This window comes from Rhinolophus hipposideros (genome assembly GCF_964194185.1).
Source record: "Rhinolophus hipposideros genome assembly, chromosome: 6".
Lineage (NCBI taxonomy): Eukaryota > Metazoa > Chordata > Mammalia > Chiroptera > Rhinolophidae > Rhinolophus > Rhinolophus hipposideros.
In genome coordinates, this window is record NC_138052.1 from 46723146 (window position 1) to 46743587 (window position 20442).

The 20442-nt window shown below is 41.1% G+C and overlaps 1 protein-coding gene and 1 pseudogene across 4 annotated transcripts; one reads left to right on the forward strand and one right to left on the reverse strand.

The window, feature by feature from the left end:
* The first annotated feature begins 2606 nt into the window (after positions 1-2606).
* On the forward strand, positions 2607-19999 carry KLHL23 (kelch like family member 23). Of its 3 annotated transcripts, none has more exons than XM_081052150.1 (4): positions 2607-2703; positions 4083-5297; positions 8784-8936; positions 18038-19999. In XM_081052150.1, the coding sequence occupies exons 2-4, from the start codon at positions 4085-4087 to the stop codon at positions 18346-18348; spliced, it is 1677 nt and encodes a 558-aa protein (XP_080908276.1). In that variant the 5' UTR covers positions 2607-2703; positions 4083-4084; the 3' UTR covers positions 18349-19999. The 3 variants fall into 3 exon arrangements, with proteins under 3 accessions (XP_080908276.1, XP_080908275.1, XP_080908277.1); XM_081052149.1 differs by lacking the exon at positions 2607-2703 and adding an exon at positions 2914-3218; XM_081052151.1 differs by lacking the exon at positions 2607-2703 and adding an exon at positions 3753-3893.
* On the reverse strand, positions 10925-11335 carry LOC308498970 (histone H3.3A-like; annotated as a pseudogene). The gene has a single exon. The product of its transcript is annotated as a histone H3.3A-like (transcript).
* Positions 20000-20442: the final 443 nt, after the last annotated feature.

Here is a 20442-nt window from a genome sequence, read left to right on the forward strand (position 1 = left end):
GATTCTTTCCAAATTACTTGTCAAAAATCCTCTTTAATTTTTATTGCAAACAAGAAATTGGAAACTTCGTGACTTGCAAAAGTACTTGTTATCCAATCATTAGAATGTTCACTTTCTTATTTTCCAGGAAGCGTAACAAAAAGACTGCCAAGAACATAGCAACTCCAAGGCAGCCACAGACACCCATACTGGTTGTATACTGTACAACTCCAGAGGACTGTGTTCACATTGCACTCTACTTGAGTGGAATGAGCTGGAATTGTATAGTGCATAACTTTCACAGCTGTATGTGGTGGCCTTATAAATTATACCCACTATGTTTATAGTTAGTAACAACTTGTTTAATTTAGTATGTAAATGAAGTATACAAAATTTCCTGTTTATACTCACCATTTACATACCTCAATAATGATTTCACAATTAGCACATCAAACACTTAACAGCATAGCAATACTTAGTGGAAAGATGTACTAATAAGGTAAAAACAATAAGTACAATTGTTATTTTTAGAAACCAACAGTCTTGAAAAGCTTAAGTGTGATGCCAAATGGCATCCAATTCCATGTCAAGTTTAGTATGTGCCAAGAGTCAGTTATGTTTCATCTTTGTAGTAGCTCTTTATTTCCTTATGACTTGGATTCACAGATGGCACATTTGTTTTCTTGAACAGTGCCATTAATTTATTTAACTTATGAATGCTAATTATATATTTTTGAGTACATCAAAACTATTAGCATTTGCAGTGGTCTCTTCGATAAAGCATGTGGTAAAGAGGAACTGCTAGCAATACCATTCAGGACATGCCCTTTTCTTGGCAAGTTGAAGCAGTCTAATATGTACTGATATACACCACATTTTTTGGTCTTTTTTACTGACATGTAACTTAAGTTTATACACTTTTAAGCAGTAATTCACAACCAGGGAACATCAGGCAGTGGAAGCAAAAGTTTTAATTGATCTATGCAGCAATGTGAAATAATTGTACCAATGACAGTAGTGAATTCTATTATTCAAGAATCGTTTATCTCATGCTGTTATGATTCTAGAAGCCCCTACTCTGAGTTAGAGCCTATAACATTTTCTGTACATCAAACCTGTCATCACAGCCACAAACAGCATTTCCACACTTCAGTGACAAACATGGAAAGAATGCCCCATCTTCAGTCAGTCACAATCGTGTCCTTGAATGACAACACCAATAGCACTACCCATTACAAAAGATGAACTGTCTGTAATTACAGTTAACTAAAACATTAATAATCTGTAAAGAAATGTTAATAAGATGCTAATTTCCAAATTGAGGTTGTGATGGAAATTAAGTGTAAATATCCTTTCATTATAGTAGCTAATATATGCCACATCCTAAGTGACACAACCTTCTGCCACAACTTTCTGTTAGGTTTAGAAAGTATGATATTTTTTGGTGTGTTTTACAGATCAGAAAACTAAGAATCAGAAAAGGTTAGTAACTTGTTTAAGGTTACATGTGAGATAAATGGCAGAAATGAACCTTAAGCCTGAAACTAAATTTCATTTACTTTCCTTCTTTACTAAACTGTAAACCACATGTTGGATATTAAACCTTTCTTTTTTCTTCCATCTTGGGTCCAACATATATTCTTCTAACTGCAAAAAAATCACTTGATGCCTTTGATTAGAATGCAGATTCCTAGGTCTTCACCCCAAGAAGTCTGGGTGGGGTGGTGGTACTGGTTGTGGGTGCTGCATAAGCAGCATCCCACATAATTGCATTGAGATGGTCTGAGATGTGGAATTAAACTAAAACCACCCAAATGACAACAGATGCTATTTATTTGGATCTTGCTATAACTGAGTCAGCCACCATTACTTGCCTTTGGCACAGGCTCAAAGACAGGTAGGGGAGTAGAAAAGCTTTACATAAAAGTGAAAAAAAGAGGAAGGTCTGGGGTCTGCTCTGACTGGCCTGGGAAAGCTGTAGACCAGCTATTAGAAGCAGAGGGTATTTTGTGTGATTGGTTCAGGGAGCATATTTGGCTTTCTCTGGTTGGTCCTGAGTTGGAGGTAAGGGTAAAAATATGGAAGCTGGCAATCTTGACCAGTCTTATTCTGGTCCAATTGCTGCAGAGGTTGTGGTTTGGCTTCCTGGGCTGCTTATGTGGTTCAGAGTTCTGTCCTATACAGTCCAGCCATTGTCCATTTGTATGTTCTGTCTTTCATACCACACTCTGAGATACCACCCTGGGCCTCTAGTGTGCCTTTCATGCTGGTCTCCTTCCTCTCTTAAAGTGGCTAGACTCTAAGCTTCAGGACAGCCATGGGCCATCTTTCACCACTCTTTTACCAATGTCTAGCCCTATCAAGCAATCAGTAAAGTCTTGCAAATAAATGAATGAAAATATTTGATATTGGCTTTTGTTGGAACAAGAAAATGAACTTTCTGGTGTAGCACATGGACATCTTTATGTAGTTAGACTGGCTGTTGTCAGGAGGAAAGACTGGATGGAGGCTGCTCATTCCAGCTACTCTGCTCTAAATACGGTAACCTGAATCCTTGACCTTGGCTGCTCCCAGTTTTTCTCAAAGCTTCCAGGTTAACCCATAGTGTGCAAATCAACCCCAGAGGCTCCCTCCTGAGTTTTCTGCTGGAGGCGGGATGGCGTTCGTGGGAAAGCGGCAGCTACTTCTGGCATTTTGAAGACAACCTCGACCCCCGACCTTTAGGTTTGCTGCATTTTCCCCACACTTTCCCCGGCCGGGCCTGGTTGGAGCTGTTGAGAGAAGGGCAAAGGGCAGCCCCCTCTCAGCCCCCATTATGTGCTCTTAATTCAGGACTTACCGAGTTTGTCTAGAGAGAAAAATGTTTGAGTTGCGCGTGTGCGTTAGACACAGACCCCAGGAGAGGGGAAAGCGAGCGGCGGGGGCAGTCTCCTCAGGGCAACCGTCCCACCTGCTGCGGGGCGAAGCGCCCCGGAGGCTCCTGCTGGCAGCGCGGCCCCCCACCCCGGCATTCCCGCCAGGGGCCGGGAGTCCGGGCCGCGCGGGGGGCTGATCAGATGGAGGCGGGCTGCAGCCGAGGCACCAAAATAGGAGCCGCTGGTGGGCTGGAGCTGCACTAGGAGGCAGCCTCCGCCGCGCCTTTGCCAAAGATGGTCAGAGGCTCCGGAGTCGCTCCGGCTCCCGCTCCCGCTCGCCGCTAGCCCGCGGGCCAGCACCGCGTCCCGGAGTGGCCACTGGAGGTAGGTGCGGTGCGAACTTGCCGCCCGAGGCCAGCCGGCGGGCAGCGAGCAGGACCCGGCGCGGGAGAGCGAGGCCGCGCCGTCTCCGGAGCCCGCCCGCCCGCGGCGGAGGAGCAGACAATGGCCGCGCGGGCGCCGTGCTGGGCCGAGCGCGGGGCCGCCCGCGGCGCCCTCCCCACACCTGTGCGGCGTCCCGCGTCACCGGGCCCCGCGGGCGGCCTGCGGGCGGGAACCCAGGCGCGGGGCGCGCGGAACCCCTGCGGCACCGCGGGGGAGGGGCGCGCGGGGGCGGGGGAGGGGGCGCGCGGGGGCGGGGGAGGGGGCGCCCCCTCCCCCGCCCCCGCGCGCCCCTTTCCTTTATCTCCTGCCTGCGGCAGAAAGGCACAAGATTTTCCTTTTCTGAGACTTCTTTTTGTCGCATTGTATTTCGATCATTCCTCTTAGCATCTCGAACTGACTTGAATTGGGGCCGAACAGAGATGGCCAAAGTCCGGCCTCGGGTGGGGTGACCCCCGGACACTTGGTTTGCCAGGTGTGGGATGTCTGTCCGACTGTGAGCTCGGGGCCGACTGTGGAGACTGGGTAACTGGGGCAGCAAATCAGTATTTCTTCCAGAAAGGACTACTGAAAAATCCGGGGGCTTCGTTTCAGATTCCGAGCTACCCTGAGTTTAAGGTGACCACCATATACTTCATCATATAGTCCGTCCACATTTTGCATTTGTTGCTTAGAATGTTGAAGTTGGTCTAGTTTTGCAGTATATTTGATGCCAGTCAATCATGATAATATTGGAATATTTAGCATTGATTATTTGAGGTTACATGCGAAATTAAAACCATGTTTATTGTTTCATATTTATTGCAGCCATGGCTCTAAAGGGACAAGAAGATTACATTTACCTTTTCAAGGATTCAACGCATCCAGTGGATTTTCTGGATGCATTCAGAACATTTTACTTGGATGGATTATTTACTGATATTACCCTTCAGTGTCCTTCAGGCATAATCTTCCATTGTCACCGAGCTGTTTTAGCTGCTTGCAGCAATTATTTTAAGGCAATGTTCACAGCTGACATGAAAGAAAAATTTAAAAATAAAATAAAAATCTCGGGCATCCACCATGATATTTTGGAAGGCCTTGTAAATTATGCATACACTTCCCAAATTGAAATAACTAAAAGAAATGTTCAAAGCCTCCTTGAAGCAGCAGATCTGCTGCAGTTCCTTTCAGTAAAGAAAGCTTGTGAGCAGTTTTTGGTAAGGCACCTGGATATTGATAATTGTATTGGAATGCACTCCTTTGCAGAATTTCACGTGTGTCCAGAATTAGAGAAGGAATCTCGAAGAATTCTGTGTTCAAGGTTTAAGGAAGTATGGCAACAAGAAGAATTTCTGGAAATCAGCCTGGAAAAGTTCCTCTTTATCTTGTCCAGAAAGAATCTCAGTGTTTGGAAAGAAGAAGCCATCATAGAGCCAGTTATTAAGTGGACTGCTCATGATGTAGAAAATCGAATTGAATGCCTATATAATCTACTAAGCTATATCAACATAGATATAGATCCAGTATATTTAAAAACAGCGTTAGGCCTTCAAAGAAGCTGCCTACTAACTGAAAATAAGATACGATCTCTAATATACAATGCTTTGAATCCCATGCACAAAGAGATTTCCCAGAGGTCCACAGCCACAATGTATATCATTGGAGGCTATTACTGGCATCCTTTATCAGAGGTTCACATATGGGATCCTTTGACAAATGTTTGGATTCAGGGAGCAGAAATACCAGATTATGCTAGGGAGAGCTATGGTGTTACATGTTTGGGACCCAACATTTATGTAACTGGGGGTTACAGGACGGATAACATAGAAGCTCTTGACACAGTGTGGATCTATAATAGTGAAAGTGATGAATGGACAGAAGGTTTGCCAATGCTCAATGCCAGGTATTACCACTGTGCAGTCACCTTGGGTGGCTGTGTCTATGCTTTAGGTGGTTACAGAAAAGGGGCTCCAGCAGAAGAGGCCGAGTTCTATGATCCATTAAAAGAGAAATGGATACCTATTGCCAACATGATTAAAGGTAAGTGCAGATTACGTTTATTCTGTATTTTTTAGGTGTTGGGCCATTGGTCTTGCTTCTCTTGAGATAACTTTTAAAAGAATTTATCACTTTGGAATGCTATCTAGGAATTATAGTAGATTATACAAGTAATTTACAGAATGTTCCAAGTAAAAACATAATGTAGCTTGTTTGAGTTATGTGCTTACAGTGCACTACTCAGGCTAGAAAAGATATATCATTTATATTAGAAAGCAGTATAATTCATTCTACTTACTCTACAGCTTGTTTTGAGCCTAGATCTTGCTTTGACTCTTAAGAATTTATATCTAAGTCAAAGGCTAAACAGAGAAAGCTGGGTAGTTTTATTTGTGTTTATTTATTTATTTTGGCTTGCTTTTTATTATGCTCTTAAATATTCTGCTTTTTCCTTTCATCATTTGATCACCTCTCTTTTAAAAGGTCTTTTATTAAATTCTTGAAAGGTCTGGTCCCTGCAGGGTGTAACAAATTACTTTCTCTCAAAAACTAAAGACAAATAGCCACTGCTTTTCTGATTCAAGTCTTGTCTCATAGAGTAAAAGAGAGGGGCAGATTCCGTATCCTCCCTTACGTGGCCCCCAGAGCGAGGCACGTTATTGTGTCTCAGTATCTGTCTGATGAATACGGTAGTTTCTGCTGTTTGGCACTAGATTAGCCTTGCTCTCCTTCCCTCCCACTGGAAAAAAAGTTAAACTGGAATCGTATTTAATTACATGTGTTCATTGGTGCTGGGGAGTTGCACAGAAACAACTGGTAGGTTGTTACCAAATTTGTGTCATTTCATCCCCAGTGTTTCTTCCCAGGCCTTTCTGTTTCTTTTTTAACACTAGTGAGGGTGTGGGAATCTGACCTGGTGTGGGAATCTGACCTGGTGTGATCCATGGATGACAAGCAGGAAGCCTGAGAAACAGAATGGTCTTGTGATCAGGCACACTGCTTCTGAAGCCAAACTGCCTGGGTCCAAATCCCGACTTCCACTTCCTTGCTGGTGAGCTTGGGCAAATTATTTAATCTCCTTGTGCCCCAGTTTTGCCATCTGAATAATGGAGGTGACAACATTATATAACTTAGGGTTTTGAGAGAATGAAATGAATTTATGCAGGTGAACTGCTTAGAACAGTGTCTGGCACAGAGTGAGCACTCAGTAAGTGTTAGGCATTGCCTTCATGAGCATCATTATAGAACGTGTCAGCTCTGATAGGGCAGAAGTAACTCTCATATTAAATCATGACTGCTGTCTTGCATGCCCAAAAATTCAGCAGTGGGTGGATGGGTGGGAGAAGGTGGCTTAAAGTCCACTGCTATTGTTGCTCTGGTTTTTGACTGCCTGAGCATGTCCCCCACTTACGGATTCTAGGTCTCCTCTCCAAGGTGGTTCTAAATGTCCTGTCTGATGCCTCTTCCACAGAAGAAAAAAAGGACATTGGAAATATTTTAGCAGCTGTTGCAAACCTGGATACATTTCTGACTCTGTTTCTTAATGATGAGATAAGTTTCAATGGTTTTGTAGTTTACGGTACATTTCTTTGAGGATGGAAATGTATTACTTTGCCAAAATTTTGTTAAATCATTTGAAACAATGCTTGCTGATGAGAAAATGTTGCAATGGTGTATGCACCGTGAAAGAAAGCCATATGTGTACTTGACTCAGCCATGAGTGGAATGGGAGACCCTCATATGCCAAAGTCCTCCCCCACCTGCCAGCTGGGTCTGACATTACGATTTTTTTTTTTTTTGCTTTTATCTTGAAGGTTTGATTCTTCGTTATATCTAGTCATCCCAAGGAAGGGTAACTGTGGGGACAGAGTCCCAGAGAGCAGTTTCCAGGCTCTCGTCCTCACATGGAAAGGTGCGGGCTCGGGTAGTAGATGGTCATCAGCTGTGACTAGTTGGCCATCAGCTGTTACCAGTTAGCCATTAGCCACTGATATAACTGCCTTGGTACGCGGGTTGTTTGCTGGGTTGGCAGTGAAGCGGATAGCGGATTGCAGCTAGCACGTGCACTTAGCGAGCAGATTACATTGCGGCTCATGTTGATCCTACTTCCTGTGTCTTGCGCGGCTGTCAGCGAGACTAGGGTGCGGGAAGACCCCTCGTTGGGGTACTGACAGATGTTTGCTTTTGTGTCTCGACCAACCGCCATCGAGAATACAGTGGTATGACTCCCCTATCTATGGCTCCGGCGTTGTTCCTTTTTGGCCTCACCATATCCTGCGTTTTTGTGTTGTGGGGGCAGGAGCTGAGTCCCTGCATTACAGTCACACTTTTGTCAGTTATGCATTTTGGGCTAGTACTGGTTCCAGTGATCAGACTCATGCTGAACTTTTAGTTTCACATTTTTCTGTAGAAATAATAACATTTTTCCCAATTTGTTTTATTTTGTAGTCTTGAAGTGAACTAGCAGTTTTCTCTGGTAATGAGAACTTAAATTGGGTAGAATCAAATTTCAAATTCATTTCCTTTTTTGGTTCAGGAAGATACAGAGAAGAAATAGTTGGCTGTTTAGGAACTCCTAACACGTTTCCCCCCCCCCCCCCGCCCATAACTGCCTTGCTTATAAACTCACTTTTGTTTTAGAGTAGAAATAAACAAGGAGATTAAACTGCACCCCTGCATGTAGCAGTGCTAAAAGTTTGTTGAAAGACTAAACCGACTTTTCAACTAAAATGAACCTCATCATTTTTCTTCCCTCTTCTTGTTCCCCTGCTAAAACTATTTTCTCCTCCTCTGTATTTTTCAATGGCATCAACATTTCCCAATTTTGCAAGCTCAGGATTTCATAATGCGTCTTGTTTGTGTCCAACTCAGTCAGTTATCAGGGCTTATCTGTTTTACCTGTGTCTCTTGTCACTTTGCCCTTCGCTTTATACCCAAAGCCCCTTCTAACGCAGACCCTTAACACATTGCACCTGGATCAGTTCTACCTTTCTACCTTTGTAATCCCTCCCTTGCTTTGTTTAAAAAGCTTGAAAATCCTGCTGAATTAAGTCCAGATTTCTTAGTTGGGCATCAGGATTCTTTGCCATGTGGCTCTAACTTACCATGCCAATTTTAATTCCCACGAGACAACCCCAGGTATGCCAGAATCAAAACTGCTACTTGGATTGCCCAATAAGCATTTGCACTTGCCTTGCCTCATTTAGAATGGCTTCCTCTAACCTCTACCTGCCAAATTCCTACCCACTAAGGCCGAGGTCAAATTTTGCCACCTCCTGCCATGATTTCCCTAGTCAAAAGCAATGTCTCCTTGCTCTAAACAACCACAGCTCTGTACCCTGTGTTCTAATTATTTTTGTAAATGTCTCACCCTCTTTTAAGAGTGCAAGGAGCTTTTCTTTTTTATTCTTCAGTCCCTCGGATTACATGCCTTATGTGAATAATAACAAAACCAATATGGTATTCATCGTAAAACAGAATGAAAGATCAGCTGAAAATGTGATTTTAATGTGATTTTACTTACCCCAGGCGTGGGAAATGCTACTGCCTGTGTCTTACATGAGGTTATCTACGTCATTGGTGGACACTGTGGCTACAGAGGAAGCTGTACCTATGACAAGGTCCAGAGCTACAATTCAGACATCAACGAATGGAGCCTCATCACCTCCAGTCCACATCCAGGTAACAAAATACTGTCAGTAGTACATGTTGTGATACAGCTTATCAGCATAAGAGATGGCTACAAATGGGCTGGAAATAAAAAATACTACATTTATAGTAGACTACACATGGTGTAATTAAAAGGCTCAAAATACTCATATTTCCATGTAACAATAATCACAATGTAGATTATTCAGATTAGATCATGTCTTTAAATACTTTCCTTCATGTCTTTATACTACATGTATTTTAAGCCTGTGTGGTTAAAAGTAGTAGTTTTTAAAAATTTTTTTCACTTAGATTCTTTTTTGTGTGTTTCATATTCCTTATGTGCTTTCATTTACATATATTATATAAAACACAATTTAAAAAAAATTTTTTTATTGGGGAATATTGGGGGACAGTATGTTTCTCCAGGGCCCATCAGCTCCAAGTCATTTTCCTTCAATCTAGTTGTGGAGGGCGCAGCTCAGCTCCAAGTCCAGTCGCCGTTTTCAACCTTTAGTTGCAGGGGGTGCAGCCCACCATCCCGTGCGGGAATCGAACCGGCAACTTTGTTGAGAGCTCACGCTCTAACCAACTAAGCCATCCGTCCACCCCTCCGGAAGCTCAGCGGCAGCTCCTTGTCTTCATTCTAGTTGCGGAGGGCGCAACTCTCTGGCCCAAGTGGGAATCAAACCGGCAACCCTGTTGTTCAGAGCTTGCACTCTAACCAACTGAGCTATCCGGCCCAGATTTTTTAAGCAGTTAAACACTATTTTTATAAGCCCCAAAACACAATTTTTATAAGCAGTTAAAAAGCACTAGTCTAACAAATAGTTGGGAAGGATACCTGTTGATTAAGTTCAACAGAAGATGGTTTCTTCTTTTAGAAGCGTGGTCTTTCTGGGTTTCAATAACTGTTAAGCACTCACTCCTACGGTGTGCAGAGCCTCACGTTGGCCTCATTTTAGCAATCATAAAGGGGACGTGTTGTCTGCCCACAAGGAATGGCCTGCCTTCTGTGGTGTCTTTTGTTCTTTGACTTGTCTCTTTGTGAAGAGCTCGGGGGAAGCATAAGCTATAGCCTGTTAGTTATGTTTAAGTTTTTTTCATTAGAAAAGATTCATATCACCAAATCACTATACTACTTTTGAGTCCTTTTCCATATAGCATCACTTCTAAGTGGGTTACTGGAGAGCATAATTGAAATTCACAAGCTTGACCTATCTGAGAGTAATAGAAACAGGTAACCTTCTTGAGCACTTTTCATAAGTTAGGTATTGACTAAGCACTTTGCATGTAATATTACCTTAAATTCTAACTACAACCCTATGAGTAGGTATTGTTTACCCCTGTTTTACATATTTGGAAATGGAGGCTTAGAAAGGATAAGTAACTTATCCAAGGTCACACAGTTTGGAAGTGGTGGACCAGGACTCAGTTCAGGCGGTCTGATTGCGTAAACGGTGCTATAACCACTAAGCAACCTGCCTATTTTTTTTTTTTTTTAAGTTTAATGTATTTTAATAGCAAACTTGCAGGAACAGCACAGAAGACAGACAACATTAAAAACATGTACTTGCATGTAGGATAACTCAGTTAGAAAAGTATAGCGAATGAATGGAATCTACTGTATGATAAAAATGCTACAAACACCATTTAGTTGTCATCAATAAGAAATTTACTTGTTTTAAAAAAATCCAAATGCTGGCATTGTCCGGAAAAATTTAACAGGTTTATTTATAATTGTTATAAAGTTGAACTGCTGAAACTTGTTCACTGAAACTTTTGACTTGCATTAATGCTTTGTCCCGCATTTATATTAAAAATTCACACACAAATGAAAATGGAAAAACTGCCAATACCTGATTTCTGTCCCCTATTTTTCCACTTGCAATCGTATACTTAGGTACCTTTTGACCCCATGGGAAAAAAAAAATAACTAACATTCAGAACTACCAATAACAGGAAGAAGAGAAATTTTTTTTTTTTTTAAAGAATGAAATGTTTCCCATCATAGTGGATTCTTAAACACGTTCTCCACGTATGCGGCGTGCTAGCTGGATGTCTTTTGGCGTAATTGTTACACGTTTGGCATGGAGAGCACACAGGTTGGTATCTTCAAAAAGGCCAACCAGATAGGCCTCACTTGCCTCCTGCAAAGCACCAATAGCTGCACCCTGAAAGCGCAGATCTGTTTTGAAGTCCTGAGCAATTTCTCGCACCAGATGCAGGAAGGGAAGTTTGCGAATCAGAAGTTCAGTGGACTTCTGATAACGTCTAATTTCACCGGGTGCCACGGTACCAGGCCTCTAACGATGAGGTTTCTTCACCCCTCCAGTAGAGGGCGCACTCTTGCGAGCGGCTTTTGTCACCAGTTGCTTCCTGCGTGCTTTACCACCGGTAGATTTGCGGGCAGTCTGCTTTGTACGAGCCATGGTATAGAGACCTCCTTACTTACCCCCCTTCTCCTTCGGCTGGAGCTCGGCGAGCTAGAGGCGGCGCTGGCGTTAGAGAGTGACGGCGGCCCTGCCTATCCTTAAGGAAGCAGACTGTCCTGCTTTTGACCAGTGTGGCTAACACCCGCATCTCAGAAATGTCATCTCACAGTTTACATAGAGCAGAGCTGAATCTGGTGCTGTATCTCCATATGCCATGAGCTTTACACAAGAGACTTCAGCTGCAGGCTGTCCTGGCTCAGAAGACCTCATGGAATGGGTAGCTTCTGTGTCCTAGTAGCCCAGATGTATTATTCCAGACTCCTCACCACTTTCTGTTACGACCAATGAAGTTATAAGGAAAAGTATTAGGTTGGTGCAAAAGTAATTGCAGTTTTTGCAATTATTTTTAACCTTTTAAACCGCAATTACTTCTGCACCAACCTACTAATAACAGCTCACCCTGAGTAGTAGCTAACATTTTATTCAGTGAGTATGTGTCAGGCACTAACTAGTCCAATAATTTTCCATGTATTAATCTATTTAAATCTCACAGCAATCCTATGAGCGAGGTGCTATTGTTGATCGCATTTATCATTTCTTTTTTTTTTTTTTTTTTTTTTGTTGAGAGCCCACTGGCCCATGTGGGAATCGAACCGGCAGCCTTCGGAGTTAAGAGCACGGAGCTCTAACCACCTGCGCCACCGGGCCAGACCTATCATTTCTATTATCTAAAGCACACAGAGAGTAAATACATTGCTCAAGGTCAGCCAGCTAGTGCTTCTTAGAGGTGAGGTTCAAATCCAGGCAGTCTGGCTGGGAGCACCATGCCCTCAGTAACCACACTTAGATCATCTGCTCCTCATGTTCACCATGAGTTAGTTATTACTCTGAGTTATCTTTACAAAGAAAATCCAATATAGTATGAAGAGTCAAATTAACCAATTAGAGGGCAATTATTTACATTACAAATTTAATACATGTTTCGTAAAGGGGTTCTTTTAAAAGTAAATATCCCACAGCATATTTAAGTTGATATATAACTTATTAACTGCTTGCTTGAGAGTCTAAAAGACAGTGAGACTTCAAACAGTGTGAAAAGCCATGGAAAATTGAAAAATCAATCAGAAATAAATATTAAATTACAGTATAAATCAGTGGGAACTTATCATTCTATTTGTAAAATCTTGATTTACATTGGACTTTTTCCTGAAGTAAGATAAAAAACAAAGTTATCAAATTAGCACCCTGCATGGTATATTCTCTTTGGCTCTGACAGTGTTTAAAACATTTTTTAACTGGCTTGTTACCACTACTATTTAAAATTCAGGAGATTTCAAATAAAAATCATGATTTCTGGATTTTAGGAAAATGAGAAGAACTGGCAGCCTCAGACCATATTCCATTCTGGCAGCGATCATTGGGGTCAAATAGTGGCAGTTTCCTTTAGAAGAGGCTTGTGTGCACCTTGTCACCACAGTCTGTCCCATTCTCATCATGTCACAGACCTAGGGGGCCTTGTGCTGATCTTTTCTTACCCCTAGCAGGCTTCATTCAGCCATTCTGTTACCTCCTGAGCCTTTAGAAGCATTTGGATCTACAGCTTCTGAATTAGCACAAGATATGCTGCTTAGGTATTTTAGGAGCACCGCCTGAGGAACAAAAATGTCAGTCTTGAGCTTGTCAACCTTACAGTATACATAACTTAGATTGCAAAGAAATCATTACTGTTAAAATGTAATATAAATGTTATCTTTTTTTCCTTAATGCCTTTAAAAGGCAGTAGCTTTGTAAATTGAAAAACAGGGGACTATAATTCCATTAAATTCAAGATAACATTTATTGAGACTTTACCTTGGGAAAGATATCATTCTAGTTATTATATAAGATACAAAGATGATTAAGGGCTAGTCTCTACTGTGACAGGAACTCAGAATCTAGTAGCAAATATGCATTCATAAGTGGACTACAAGACAATCTTATAAATAAGTGCTATTGAACTTGAGGATAGAGAGAGCTTGAGTCTGATTAAGGGGAATCTAGCAATGTTAGAAGCTTCCAGGAATAGGTTGTTATGATTTGGGACTTTTTAAAGAATGGCTGCAATTAGGGAAGGTAGTTTTTGAGGGAGGGTTTTCTGGCAGAGAGTTAGCCAATGAAGGAAGGCAGAAGGGAAAGTTTGAGGTTTATTCCAGTACCTGGGAGTAAGTGTATACGAATGAGATGTAAGAGGGCAGAATGAAAGAGAGGATGGGAGAGTTCAGTTGAGTATATCATGGAGGGTTTCGAATGGTAGTCAGGAGAATTTAAAAAAAAAATAAAGAACTGCCAAAGGTTTCAGAGCAAGAGAACTGTGTGATCAGTTCTAGTTTTAAGAAGAGCGCTCCTTTTAGAATAGATTCGGAGAAAGACAGACTGCAGGGAGATCTGCAAAAACTATTGGTAATAAACCAGGTGGGAAATGCTGAAAGCCTGAAGTGGTAGGAGTGGAAAACGAGCAGATGTGAGGAATGTTATAAATTCAACATTGATTGAATTGGTAGTGATTGTAACCTTGACTGATTGGATATAGGAGATGAGGGAGAGAAAGAAGTTGACAGTTATTCCAGGCCTCTGTTTGGTTGATTGGGACGATGGGGAGCATTGAAGGAGCAGCCAGTAGGAAGGGAGCAGTGGAGAGATGATGAGCTCAGTTTTGTAGTTAAATGTGAAAAACTAGTTGGATAACCCAGAAGAGCTGTCCAGCAGTTGGTCTGCAGCTCAGGAGGAAGAGTGCAGCTAAATATAGAGATGTGGGAGTTGTTTGCTTGGAGATGATGGCTGTGGGTGTGGAAATGAATGAGATGCCTTCAGAGGGTGGGATGAACAGTACAGCTATGGGCAGAATCTTGGAAAATAGCAGGAGTGAAGGGATAAGCTGAGGAAAAAGAATGCATGAAGAACAGGGAAGAAGCAGTAAGTGATTAAGGAGAAAAACCTGTGGAGAGCTGTGTCAAGTCAGGAGAGAGCTGTCTCCTGGATCTCCTGTTTATTTACTTACCTAATCGTGGGCGGTGGCTTAAGCTCTTGGATCTTTCCAGTAAAATAAAGAAGCTAGGTTAGATAAACTGTACAGGTCTGTTCAGTGGCAAAAGTCTTTAGGAAAAAAATGTAAATCATTTCAGTGGATATGGAATACCTGGTAATATTGTGGTTGTCTCTGAATTCCCTACATGGCTTTGTTCATATCACTCATGTAACACTGAATACAGACTCATGTATTTATAGTGAATGTTTTCTTGTAAACTCTGAGCCATGACAGATGGTGCCATTCCCATGCTTGGTTTAAAATTGTTCATTCAGGGTGGGGGGAGGGAGATGAGGGTGAGCAGGATCAAATATATGATGATGGAAGGAGAACTGACTCTGAGTGGCGAACACACAATGGGATTTATAGATGATGTAATACAGAATTGTACACGTGAAATCTATGTAATTTCACTAACAATTGTCACCCCAATAAATTAAAAAAATGTAACATGCACCTTATAGCTTTAAGAATTAGGCATTCTTTTAAGAAGTAAATATAGTTTTTTAACATGTTTTTTTTTTTTTAATTCATTCATTCATTTGTCCAACCGCTATTTGCTCAGCGCTTCCTACGTGCTATGTACAACGTTAGGAGCTCACTAAACAAGACACAATCCCTTGACCTCAATAGCTTCGTAGTGTGACCAACAAGAAAAAAGGCAGTTACAGCTGAGGAAGAAAAAGTTTCCGTCAACAAACAATAACATAACATTATGTTGTATTAGGGTAAGGGGAAAAACTATCAGGAATCACTTTATTTTAAACATTTTTACTGCTATAGAAAGATTGAGATACCTCTCTTAACAAAAGAATTACAAATTGAGGATTTTTTGGTAAACTTTGAATAATTTAAGAAAAGCCTAGTAAGCTCATTGTCCATTCACATCAACTGATAAAATTTTTGAATCGTTAATTTTCGTAATAACCACTTGATGGAATGATTCGTATAATTTATATAAACAATGTTTCATAAGTACTGAAATCAACTAAATCCTATTAAAAATTCTACCTGTACATAACTGGAAAGTAGCAAATGGATTTTTCAGAGGTAGGAGGAATCTTATTTTCTTGGATATCAGAAACTTGAGAACAACAGTAAGTGGACTCAAAACAAAAGTGCCATCTTCTGAGACTTTTTCTTAGTGTTCAAAACCTAAATAGCAAGAGCTTTACTGATAAAAATTTGTCTTCCATTCTGAAAGGGGAAATCGCATTTCTGATTGTACATTCTCTCTTTCTAAAGAGGGGCTTACAAGCTTTTATTTTATTCCACAAAATAATGGGGGCACATATTTGGCCACAGAGGGTACATTCATTTATTGTTCCAACAAACATTTATTGAGTCCTTACAAGGTGCCAGACACTTGCCATTCCCCAGCTGGGAATGCAGCAGTAGGTAGGGCATAGTCCTGCACTGTTGGAAGGGAGAGTGAGACAGTAAGTAAGAAGCATACCAGACAATGAGAAGTGGAGAGAATTAACATCGTGTGATGTGGTAGAGATGCCTGACTGACCACTTCAGGTTGGATTGTCAAGGAAGGCCCCTCAGAGGAGATGACAGTAAGATGAGACCTGAATGACACGAAGGAGACAGCTGTACAAATATCTGGGCAAAGAAGAGATGTCCAGGCAAAAGGAACAGCTCAGTAATGGCAGAAAATGGCAAATAAACAAATACATCTTCATTTATTTGCTGTAATATTAGTGCCACTGACAAATCTTGCTCTTCCTTCAGGTCTGCAACTAGAAGTATTTACAAGATGGGATCAAAATATACGGTGAATGTTTAAATAAAAAAAATAATTTATTACAGTAAAAGACACATTGCCATTAACCCCCCTCACTTCAAACACACGTATCCCAATGTCCTTGCCACTTCCTGGAACAGTTCTGGAAGTCCTCTTTCGTGAGTGTCATTAGTTGCGCTGTTGTTACTGCTTCCATGTCCTGAATTGATGCAAAACATTTACCTTTCATGGTCATTTTGACTTTGGGAAAGAGCGAGATGTTGTACAGTGCCAGATGCGGTGAATAAGGTGGATGAGGACACACTGTAATGGTTTTACTTGACAGGAATTGTCGTACCAGACACGTACGTGTGACATGGAGACTTTCTGTTTTGATCAAAAATATGTAAATGCTGCTGCCCAGTGCCATCCAACCGAAAGGCAGGGATCGTCAATACAGGAAGCAGCGCTTTGAACCCTAGAACAGTGTGACAAGTTTCAGCTTGTTCCATGCAGTCAGTCAGGTGTGAGCTACAGTTGAGAGAAGATGTGTTTTAAAATGTGCCATAAATCATCATCATGACAGTGCTCCGTGTCACACATCTTCTGGTGTACAGCAATTTCTGTGAAATAAAAACATCACGGTGGGTCCTCATCCACCTTATTGACCGGATCTGGCTCTTTGCAATTTCTGGCTCTTCCCCAAAGTCAAAATGACCACGAAAGATAAACATTTTGAATCGATTCAGGACATGGAAGCAGCCACGACAGTGCAACTAATGACACGAAAGAGGACTTCCAGAACTGCTTCAGAAAGTGGCAAGGACGATGGAATAAGTGTGTTCAAAGCGAGGGGGAGTATTTTGAGGGGGATTAATGGCAGTGTGTCTTTTACTGTAATACTTTTTTTTTTTAATTTAAACATTCACCGTATTGTTTGATCACACCTTGTAAGTATAATCTTATGGTTGATATTCCCAGAGAAGGAACTCACTGGCTGGTAGTGACGTTAGAAATGCGGGCGTGGAGGAAACACCGGGCTGGGACTAGGGTGAGGCACGTGAGTCGCTGGAGGCACAGAGTTAAAGGCATCGCTCAGAGTGAGAGCCTCCTTGCGTTTCGCAGTGTGCGCCTCACTTGCCTCACCTAGTCCCAGCCTTGGCAAGAAGGAAGAGGAAGTGAAGTTGCAAAAGATCTTGCTGCGTTGAAGAGCCAGCAGATTTGGATGTGCATGGGGCAGATCAATAAAACGGGAAAAATTAAAACAGCCTGCAAGGCAGACCCCGTGGAGGCAGACGCCCATCTCCACCTCACACAGCAGTCAGTCCTCTGCCTTCGAGCACCTTTCACAGCTTCTGAAGATGATAGACTACAGTTCCCCACTAATATGGTTGTGTGTTTTTCTAACTTCCTGTGTCCTTAACTTGACCAGCAGTATAAGAGAGGCAAGCAAGGTAATCCGTGGGACACCTGTGGCAACAGACAGGCCAGATTGCCTGCCACCGGTTACAGAGATAGCTGCTAAGACTTGAGGGAACCTACACCAGTTACCTGGAATGTCTTCATGTCGGAGGGACTTGACTGCTACCATCCTTTACCCAGAGCTGTAGAATAAAAGACGTCTATGCTGGGTAATCCCCAGAAGGGTGGTCTGAGGATGAGTTCCTCCCTAGCGTCCTGCAGAGGCAGCTTAATGATGACCTGAGAGAATGGCAGGAGCAGGTCACCTGAATCAGGTGAGAGGGAATGGACCTTAAGGCCCGGTGTTGCAGGAGTGCGCTGAGATCAAAATGTCCTAACTACTCTATTTTTGTATGCTAAATTGTAAAGGATTATTACATCACTGCCCTAGGGTATCTCTTTTGTTTGTTATCCTAATAAAATCTGCTTTTTTTTTTTTTAATAGAATATGGATTGTGTTCAGTTCCATTTGAAAGTAAGCTCTATCTAGTTGGTGGACAAACTACAATCACGGAATGTTATGACCCTGAACAAAATGAATGGAGAGAGATAGCTCCCATGATGGAAAGGAGGATGGAGTGTGGTGCCGTCATCATGAATGGATGTATTTATGTCACTGGGGGATATTCCTACTCAAAGGGAACTTACCTTCAGAGCATTGAAAAATATGATCCAGATCTTAATAAGTGGGAAATAGTGGGTAATCTTCCAAGTGCCATGCGGTCCCACGGATGTGTTTGTGTGTATAACGTCTGATTGAATCCATAGAAATGACCAAGTAATCACTGTTTTTGGTGTCGTAAAAAAATGTAGGGTTTGGAGTATCTTGCTTGTTCTTGTGGACTGGTACATAATGGGTAAATTCTCATTCCTAACCCCCACTCTACACCATAACCCAATGATGAATGGTCAAGAAAACTCTTAGGTATATTTACAATTGAATCAGTGGGGTTAACACCTATAATCTCTGCTTTTGAAAGGTGATACAGAATGTTGAACACATGGTAGGAGGTGAAATGCCTTTGTAGTGAATTTTTTCTGGTAGCATGAACACTGGGTATTTGAAATTTAAGGAGGGAATCTTCTCTACCTCTACAAAATCAAATCACTTTAAAAAAAGGGTTTTTTCCTTTGTTGTATGTATAACTTATTGTTGTTGTTCTTTATTTACTGACTACCACAGATATACAAGATACTGTGCAAAAGTTCATTACTATTCAGAGTTTACAAACTAAATTTAAAAGAATGGCAAATCTGAAAAATTGCAGAGAAATAGTCAAATATTTGTTGATACTAAAAGCTATTTTTAATTTTCAGCTTTGATGTGCATTACTAGGTTAAGTATCTTTAGTTTAAGCATGTTGGAAAATCCTCTTTATTCTTAAATATAGACATGTCTGCATATAAAATTGAATGTTAGAGTCAGAAAGCATGTAGAACAAATTGTGATATAGTAGAAAATAACCTTGTTGAGAAGAAATTTGCATTGATTTCCCAGCTCTGCCACTAACTAGATTTTGTAACTTCAATTGAGTCACTTAACCTCTCCTCAATGAGAGCTTTCTAACCCACGCACACTGGCACTTTGGGTCACAAATGTGCCTCAATAAGGATCCTCATAATTCTTGGAGCATCCAGAGGTGGCCAGGGTGGCTGGGCTTCTGGGCCAGAACACCTTTGTCCATTTTCTATAACTTTGTCCATGTGTGCCATAACTTCAGAAAAGTTGGAAAGCATTGCTTAACTCATCTAAACTTTTAGTAATTTGTTAGATGATCTAGCCACACTCTTCATTTTTTCTACAGAGGCTATTTTTAACTTTAAATACAGAAGTTTAATATTATCTAACCCCTCTGATTTTATTTTTTTAATTTTAGAAAGAAACTGTTTTATTTCAGATGGCATTTTAAGTAGATACAACCCTTTGGGATTGTAACATGGTACTACATAAAAACAGCCATAAAAATGACCATATCTTTCTCATAAATTCTACTCCTAGATTTGTAACCTAAAGAATAATATAAAAACCAAAATGAAAAAGGTAAATGCACAAGGAGGTTTATGTCTGCCTTATTTATAATAGCATAAAATTGGAAATACTGTACATTGCAAAGAAGAAAGTGGGCTAATAAAAAGTGAAGTATCACACTACCATTAAAGTAATTATTTGCACGACTGTAGAACTATGGACGTGTCTGTGATATGTAGGTAAAATAAGCACAATATAAAGTAGTATGCACACTATGGTTTTGTGACTGTAAAATCTTTATGCATGTGGAAGGTAATATGCAAAACTGAAATTCATTGTGTTAGTGTAGGGGAATATGGAATGATTTGTAATTTATTTGAATGGTTTTCTTTAATACTACTTTGTATTTTCAATAAAAATAAATCAATCACTGTGTATGTTGTTAACACTGCTTGATTTGGGCCAGTTGAGTTGAAGGACAGTCTGAATTAGTAAAACAATTGAATTATAGACTATTTCAATCTACAATTGAATTACACACCATTTTATTGCTCTTAAGAACATTTAGCAATTAATGTTGCCCAGTAGTACTTTAGAGATCTGTTTTGTAAAGTAGATGAGAACCGTTGCACTCATCTGCCCCTCCTTTTACTTATGTAGGTCCTATAAAATTTTGACTCAAGTCCAACCTATGGGAATTCTTTCCTGACTGGTTCAGCCATAGTAAACTCCCATCATCACATTTAAAGAAGTAATTATTTATATGTCATAGTAAGTCTCTTGGCCAGTTTTGAGATCATGGATCACACCCTATTCTTAGTATTCTCAAGGTCTAGCATTTTGTTTGTATATCCAGTGTACTCGTATTTTTTCTGAAGGAT

Excerpts from the sequence above, each read along its gene's own strand:
- KLHL23 (XM_081052150.1), top strand. The coding sequence starts at position 4,085 with ATGGCTCTAAAGGGACAAGAAGATTACATTTACCTTTTCAAGGATTCA. Across the intron at positions 5,298-8,783 it reads TATTGCCAACATGATTAAAG|GCGTGGGAAATGCTACTGCC; the intron begins GTAAGTGCAGAT and ends TACTTACCCCAG. Across the intron at positions 8,937-18,037 it reads CACCTCCAGTCCACATCCAG|AATATGGATTGTGTTCAGTT; the intron begins GTAACAAAATAC and ends TTTTTTTAATAG.